General features: G+C 40.8%; 1 protein-coding gene across 1 annotated transcript; it reads left to right on the forward strand.

Annotated features, from left to right (window-relative positions):
- The first annotated feature begins 305 nt into the window (after positions 1–305).
- Positions 306–5,608, forward strand: LOC127812933 (heat shock factor protein HSF8-like). The gene is made up of 2 exons (XM_052353528.1): positions 306–1,049; positions 3,632–5,608. Exons 1-2 carry the CDS (start codon positions 774–776, stop codon positions 4,973–4,975), a joined length of 1,620 nt encoding a protein of 539 aa, XP_052209488.1. The 5' UTR covers positions 306–773; the 3' UTR covers positions 4,976–5,608.
- The last annotated feature ends 1,392 nt before the right edge of the window (positions 5,609–7,000 follow it).

The following is a 7,000-nucleotide window of genomic DNA, read 5'->3' on the forward strand; positions in this document are numbered from 1 at the left end:
GTGCTCCCATTCCCAAATGCCTGTATTGACTTTGACGAGCTGAAGAACTGAAGAAGGAAGAACGGCTGCCCTCACAGCCGCTCGCTGCCTCTAGCCGCCGGCTTCAGAGAAGAAAGCCGAAGCCTTTCGCCCTCGCCCTCGCCCTCGCCCTCGCCCTCGCCGCCGTCTCTCACCGCGGCCCTCTTCATCGCACAGCCCCATCTCAGTGGTATGCTCCCTGTTTCCCCCAGTTTTCCATCCCCATTCTAGTCCGTAATATGAGATGATATTGCGGCTGGAAGTTTATCTGAACTTCAAATAGTGCAGCCAATCCAATTAACGAGCCGAGCCCGTTAATCCAATTAACGAACCGAGCCCGAGCCGAGCTCGAGCTCGAGCCAGTGCTAAATTTTATCGAGCCGAGCCGAGCCGAGCTTGGAGAAGCTCGGTTCGGCTCGACTCGTTTGCAACCCTACCTAGAGCGAATTGACTGCGGCTCGTGCCCAATTCGCCCATCGGTCTCGGCTTTATAAGCCCCAAGTTTCACGACCTCTCTTCTCCCGCGACCGTACTCTCTTTTTCCCTCTTCAACCATAACATCCTATCTCTAAATTGGCACAATCTCTCTCTCTCCTCCAAATCTAGGGTTTTTCGCCCCCTAAACTCTACCCCAATTTTCGTACTCTATTTCTATCTGCTCCGTAGCACCGAAACAGGCAATTCGCGACTTCCGTCTGATTGAAGCAGTCGATTTCTATCTGCTTCTATAGCTGGCGGATTTTTATTGCGGCGATATGGAAGCAGTCAACGGCGGGACCACCGCGGCGAACGGCGGGGCTGCTATGCATCCTCAAAATCCGATGCCGATTTCTAGCGCGAATGCGCCGCCGCCGTTCCTCGTGAAGACGTATGACATGGTCGACGATCCGTCCACTGATAAAACCGTGTCCTGGAGTCGTACCAACGATAGCTTCGTCATTTGGGATCCGTGTCGGTTCACTTGGGACTTGTTGCCGAAGTACTTCAATCACAGCAACTTCTCCAGATTCGTTGGGCAATTGAACACTTGCGTATGGATTTCTTCTCGATGTCTCTTAGTTGATTGATTGAAGTTCTTTACTGGTTACTTTCTGTTGATACTAAAAAGGCCTATTTAAGTTGAGTTGAGTTGGGGCTTTTCTGTATTCTCGAGTAATCTCGGAGGAGTGTCTCCCGGGGATTGTTCGTCTCTCAGGCTTCCCTCTTTGGGCTTCCTCCACTTGGGCCTATCTTGGGCTTGGGCCCACTTTCTTAGATACAACCAGTAGGATAAAAATTTGAGCATTCTATATAACCAAATATATTATTGGTAGCATCTCCAATGTCTATAGGAGTAGTTGATGTGGCGTTTTTCCTATGTGTTCTAGATTGAGATTTCGGGTAAATTGAGTAATAGCTACTGTTACCTTTTTTTAGGTAATACAAACATGATTCAGTGGAATGTTTCTGTTTCTTTGGAGCATTTTGAAAGCAAGTTTTGTTTTTACTTGGCCCAAAAAAAAAAAAAAGACCAAGTTTTGACTTCTTGGAGTAGAATGGCCTCTAACTTCCTCATGGTTTGGGTTTATGTTAATTTGGTTTGCTCAAGAGCTGCCTGCTCGGAAATAAAGAAAGGTTTTATTGTATTTGAGGTCATTTCATAGAATGGGTTAGGGCGGGGAGGGAATTTGTGGTTGGACTGGAAGGGAGGGACGCCTGAATCCCTATTGTTGATCTTAAGAAGCATGAGCATGAGTATGGATATGGAAAACATGTGCCCGCACGAATTAAACATGTGAGTTATCTTGACAGCCTGCCTTATATTATAGTGTAATAGAACATGGTAACCAAATAGGAAAATAATATAATTCTAAACGTTTAAAATTCTAATCAAATAAAAAATTAAAAATCTAAAATACTAAATAAATTGTAATCCTAAATTCTTGTATTCTTTTCTTTCTCCTTGAGTAATACTGTAGAATTTTCCTTTCCCCATTTTTAATCCATGCAGAGAGGAACTGTCCTCTTCAAATGGAGAATACTGAGAAAGTAGTGCTCCAAAAATATTGGGTTGGAATAGAAAATATCAAGATGGCAAAAGGAAGCATTTGAAACTCGGAGGTCTTGACAACCTTTTTAATTTTATCAACATGCAATGGAAAAGGTTGTAGCAGATTAGAAGCATTGACTAAAATTGTTATGAAGTTTCCTAAAGGTCCAGTTGCAGGCATGAAGTTTCCTATAGGAATCTATAGCATAACACTCGCACGGGTCTTATAACATATTATCCATCTATAAGCAAAAGTAGTAGACAGATTCTCCAGTACCCTTGCACATGAAGCACCTTCAACTTGTTTCTGCTCTCTCCGTATTGAGATGTCAGAAGAATTGAAACCATAAGAGGTTATCCTAACAAAGAATGTGACTTTTGTGAGAGCTTAATGTCCATATCATCTAGGAAAAAAATGTCCCTAAGGACCCGGTACATTGAACAGCCAAACAGAGGATGTACTGCTCTCCAGTTAGCCTGGCACCCAAGATTTCATTTAGGGGAATACGTCTTGTTAGTTTCCAAAATTTCTACAGTACTCTGATTATGTATGCCATTGGCACTTGCTCACAGATACTCTTCATATGGTAAGGAGAATAAACTGTTGAACAATTTGCCATACATTTTAAGAGTTTGGAGGTTACAGAGATGTAACAACTGGCTAAAACATGAATCAGGAACCTGACCAGAGATGACAGCCTGCAAGAGAATTTTTTTTTTTTTTTTTATTACACCCCCACTCCCCACGGGGAAAAAAAATGTGGATGGAATGGAAGAAGTTTGTGGTGGAAGAGGTAGATGGGAACTAAAGAAAACTTGGTGGAAAATGTATACGCATATATAGAATATAATGATCTTACAAAAGATATGATTAGGGATTGAGATGATTTGTGTGCTTATGGCTTGATTTTTCGTTGTTCTTTTTTATCTTTTTCCTGGGAGCCAACAACAGCTCCAAAAACAACATACCAAGCCTTTATCCCACTACATGGGGTTTGCTACCTGAGTTCTAACTTTCCATTTCATTTCTCCTGTGGTCCAATGCTACTGTAAAATTTGATCTTCAAAAATTTTGCATCATGAAACATGAAATGTCGGGTTGCAAACTGAAAATGATGATAGCATATTAAGAGATGATATTGAAGGCTATGATAGGTGCCACAAGTACACAATGAATTCTTTTGTTTGTGCATTTTCAGGCAACTTTTGAGGGAGAATCTTGAAAGTGATTATTCTGAACTTATATTCTTCAGTGCCAAGGTTAATGTTGGAGATTCCTTGTCTTTTAAAATAGGAAGCCTTTGTTTTTTGGGACAGTCTAAAATTGTATAATGAACATGAAGAATTTGACTGGTATATATATTTTTGATATGTGATTATATAAGGATATGAATTAAAAATAAAAGGAAATAGTAGTTGTCTTTTTATCACTTTGGAACTTATGAAATATCACCTCGCCAATGTAGTATAGTTTTCATCACAGAAAAGTTTGTAACTTACATGGTTGGCTTGCTGATATTGGCAATTAGGGCTTACATGACTGTTGTAGTTCCTTATTTATTTTCTTTCTTTTTGGACAACTAGGGTTTCAGGAAGGTTGATCCAGACCGCTGGGAATTTGCAAATGGTGGATTTCTCAGAGGACAAAAACACCTCCTCATAAGTATTAATTGCCAGGAACCTTCCCATGGACATACTAACCAACAGCAGCAGCAACCACATGGACAGAGTTCATCTGTTGGGGCTTGTGTCGAAGTTGGAAAATTTGGGCTCGAGGAAGAGGTTGAGAGGTTAAATAGGGATAAGAACGTGCTTATGCAGGAGCTTGTGAGGCTGAGGCAGCAGCAACAGACCACTGATCACCAGTTGCCAGCGATGGTGCAGCGGCTTCAGGGGATGGAGCAGCGGCAACAACAGATGATGTCCTTCCTGGCAAAGGCTATGCAAAGTCCAGGCTTTCTTGCGCAGTTTGTGCAGCTGCAGAATGACAGTAGCGGGTTAATAACTGAAGGAAGCAAAAAACGGAGGCTTAAGCAGGATGGTATTTTAGATAATCCTTCTGTCAGCCCTGCTGATGAACAGATTGTAAAGTGTCAGCCTATGATGAATGAAGCAGGCAAAGCAATGCTCAGACAAATCATTAAACTGGGTGATTCGACTCACCTTGAAAATTTCAGCAACAATTCTGATGCTTTATTGATTAGTGATGTTTCATCACCCAGCACACTAGACCATGGGAATAGTTCAACTTGTACTTCTGGAGTGACTCTTCAGGAGGTCCCGCCATCTTCTGGGCAGTCTTTTATGCTGGCAACTTCTGGTTTTCCTGGCCAAAGGCCATCGGCTGCCATATCTGAGATTCTGTCCTCCCCTCTTGGAGCCAACTCTGACATGTTTACAGCTACTCCCCTTTCAACTTTGAGCCCACTGGGTGAAGCACAAGAGATGCCCCCTGTCAGTCTCCCACAGACAGATTTAGTTATACTGGAGCTCTCTTCATTACAACAAATGGTGCCAGAAGGCAACATTGTCACGAGTGGAGAAAGTTTCATAGGGCCTGAGACAGGGAGTGGTGTATTTATAAATTCAAACTCTTTGGGCAATAATGGGGAAATGCCCTTGGAAATTGACAATTTCTCCATAGATCTTGAATTTGAATGGGACAATTCCTTGCTCGAAGATGATGCACAAAAACTTCCTGGCATTGGCTATCCCTGTTGGGAACAGATTCTTGCTTTGAGCCCACAATCTCTGGAGACTGAAGCCCACAATCTCTGGAGCCCACAGTCTCTGGACTCAGCTTCATTGGAACCTCCTACCAACAGTAGTGAAGGAAAGCCACTGGAAAATGGATGGAACAAAACTCAACATATGGAACAGCTTACAGAACAGATGGGGCTTCTTACTTCAGATGCCAAAAAGGTTTGACCTTACATGGAACAGGCAGAGCTTCTTACTTTCGATGTTAAAAAGGTTGATCTTGTCATGCCAGTTCTTACTTCATATGCCGAAAAAGTTTGACCTTGTCACACCAAATGTACATTTGTGTCTTGCATCACCCAAGGTAAATCTCAGAATACCCATAATTATCTGTTCTGATATCGTGATCCTCTTTATCTTGCAATGGGAAAAAGCAGCTACATGATCCCTCTTGTATCCTCTTTATTTGCATTTGGAATGGTCCCTTGCCGGACTATTTGCTAAAGGTTCTAATAATCAAATCCCGTGGTGAGGGTTTATTTTGTTCTCAGAGGGACTCAGAACGCGGCTTTATGATATTCTCATGTAAGGCCATATATGGTGTATACCAATTCTTTTACCCTTGGAATTGTCGTCTGTAAATTTTGTTTTCTCAATCAACGGCATTGAATTTAGAAGACAGAGCCTTGGTAGTATGCCAATGATTTCACCTTTGTGACTAAAAAGTGTAAAGCATGGTTTAAGTTTGTGCAAAAATGATTTTCTGTCGCCCTCATATACCAATATTATCTGAGCTTTTGGGATGCGAATCTGATTGAGAAGAATGGTGAATCATTCTATTGGGCAACATTACTTCTAACGTGACTCGGTTCTATTTGGATGATTCTCTATTTTTTTTGTCATGCATGATGTTTAGAATAGAATACAATAAATGAGAATTTGTTAAACTATAGGTAGCCCTTTAATTGCATTCTTTTGAGTTAAATTGATTCAGTTCCAAATTAAAGATTAGAGATCAGTCAATCCGACTCCTCTTGGCGTTGTTAGCAACTCATTGTGCTCGTCTAAAGCTGTCAGCCAAGGCTAAGGCATATATTTTTTGGAGCTTTCTACTGGCCAAGGCATTAGCCAATTTCAAACGAGAAAGAAGACCACATAATAGCTCCCCAGCCAATGGAAGATAAACACATAATTTCTACTGATCTGAGGTGACCACATAATTTCTATCGGTCAGAGGTGACCGGCGGCGACTGCAACCGCAACGGGTAGCAGGCGCATGCGAGAATGAGGAGAGAGGGGGACGGAGGAAAGGTTTTATGGGGGTTTGGGTTGTCACACGTGAAAGGTTTTGATTGATAGTTATTGTACAATTAACCTTTATCACATCAATGACAGGGTAGCACCACTTCATTCACTCTGGCAAGGGGTTCGTTTAAAAATTATAAATGTTATCACGTTATAAAATATTTCAAATTGTTATGATCACAAAATAAAAAATTAAAGTTTAGTGATCAAAATAAAAAAAGATTACAAAATTGAGTATCATTGGTGTGATTTATCCATAAATGCACCACGCACAAAGAAAAGCATTTCCTACAAGCTTCACAAAATTAAGCAGGTGGTTCGGGCACATTGGTTCTTGAATGAAATAGCAGGCTCTCCAATTGGCAAGAATGGAGATTGAATGGTCAATGTTGTTAGAACAGTAGATTCTATAGTACACACCAAGAAGAGGGGGTGAATTGGTTATTTTAAAAAAACTTAATTGATAGAACTTTGAAATCCTTTTAATTGAAAATAAAAAACTCAATGCACGTGAGGATAATGAAATGGTAGCAGTGATAAACAAATAAAAAGAAACATAAGCAAGAGAGAACACAAAGATTTATAGTAGTTTGGCTTAACCCAAGCCTAATCCACTATCTTAGCTCATCACTAAGGATTTTTCAAACCATCCACTATCAACCCCCTACTCAACCCGAGTAGGTCCTTTAGTCCGAGACTAGGAATTACAACTTCCCACTCAAATGAGCCCTCTAGCTACACAAGCTAGGAAAATAACAACGATACAAATGAAAGAGATAAGTTAAGAGTTAACACTCTTAGTTACAAGTTCTTTCACAATGAAAACTAGGCTTAAGAATAGATTTATAATGATAGAACAAAACCTTGCATAGAAAAATATAACAATGAAAGCACAGAGAACACTGTAAGCACGAATAAAATGATTTGTAATATTTAGATCATCTCGTT

This window comes from Diospyros lotus, chromosome 11 (genome assembly GCF_014633365.1).
Source record: "Diospyros lotus cultivar Yz01 chromosome 11, ASM1463336v1, whole genome shotgun sequence".
In the NCBI taxonomy this organism is placed as follows: Eukaryota; Viridiplantae; Streptophyta; class Magnoliopsida; order Ericales; family Ebenaceae; genus Diospyros; species Diospyros lotus.

Excerpts from the sequence above, each read along its gene's own strand:
- LOC127812933 (XM_052353528.1), top strand. The coding sequence starts at position 774 with ATGGAAGCAGTCAACGGCGGGACCACCGCGGCGAACGGCGGGGCTGCT. Across the intron at positions 1,050-3,631 it reads TTGGGCAATTGAACACTTGC|GGTTTCAGGAAGGTTGATCC; the intron begins GTATGGATTTCT and ends TTGGACAACTAG.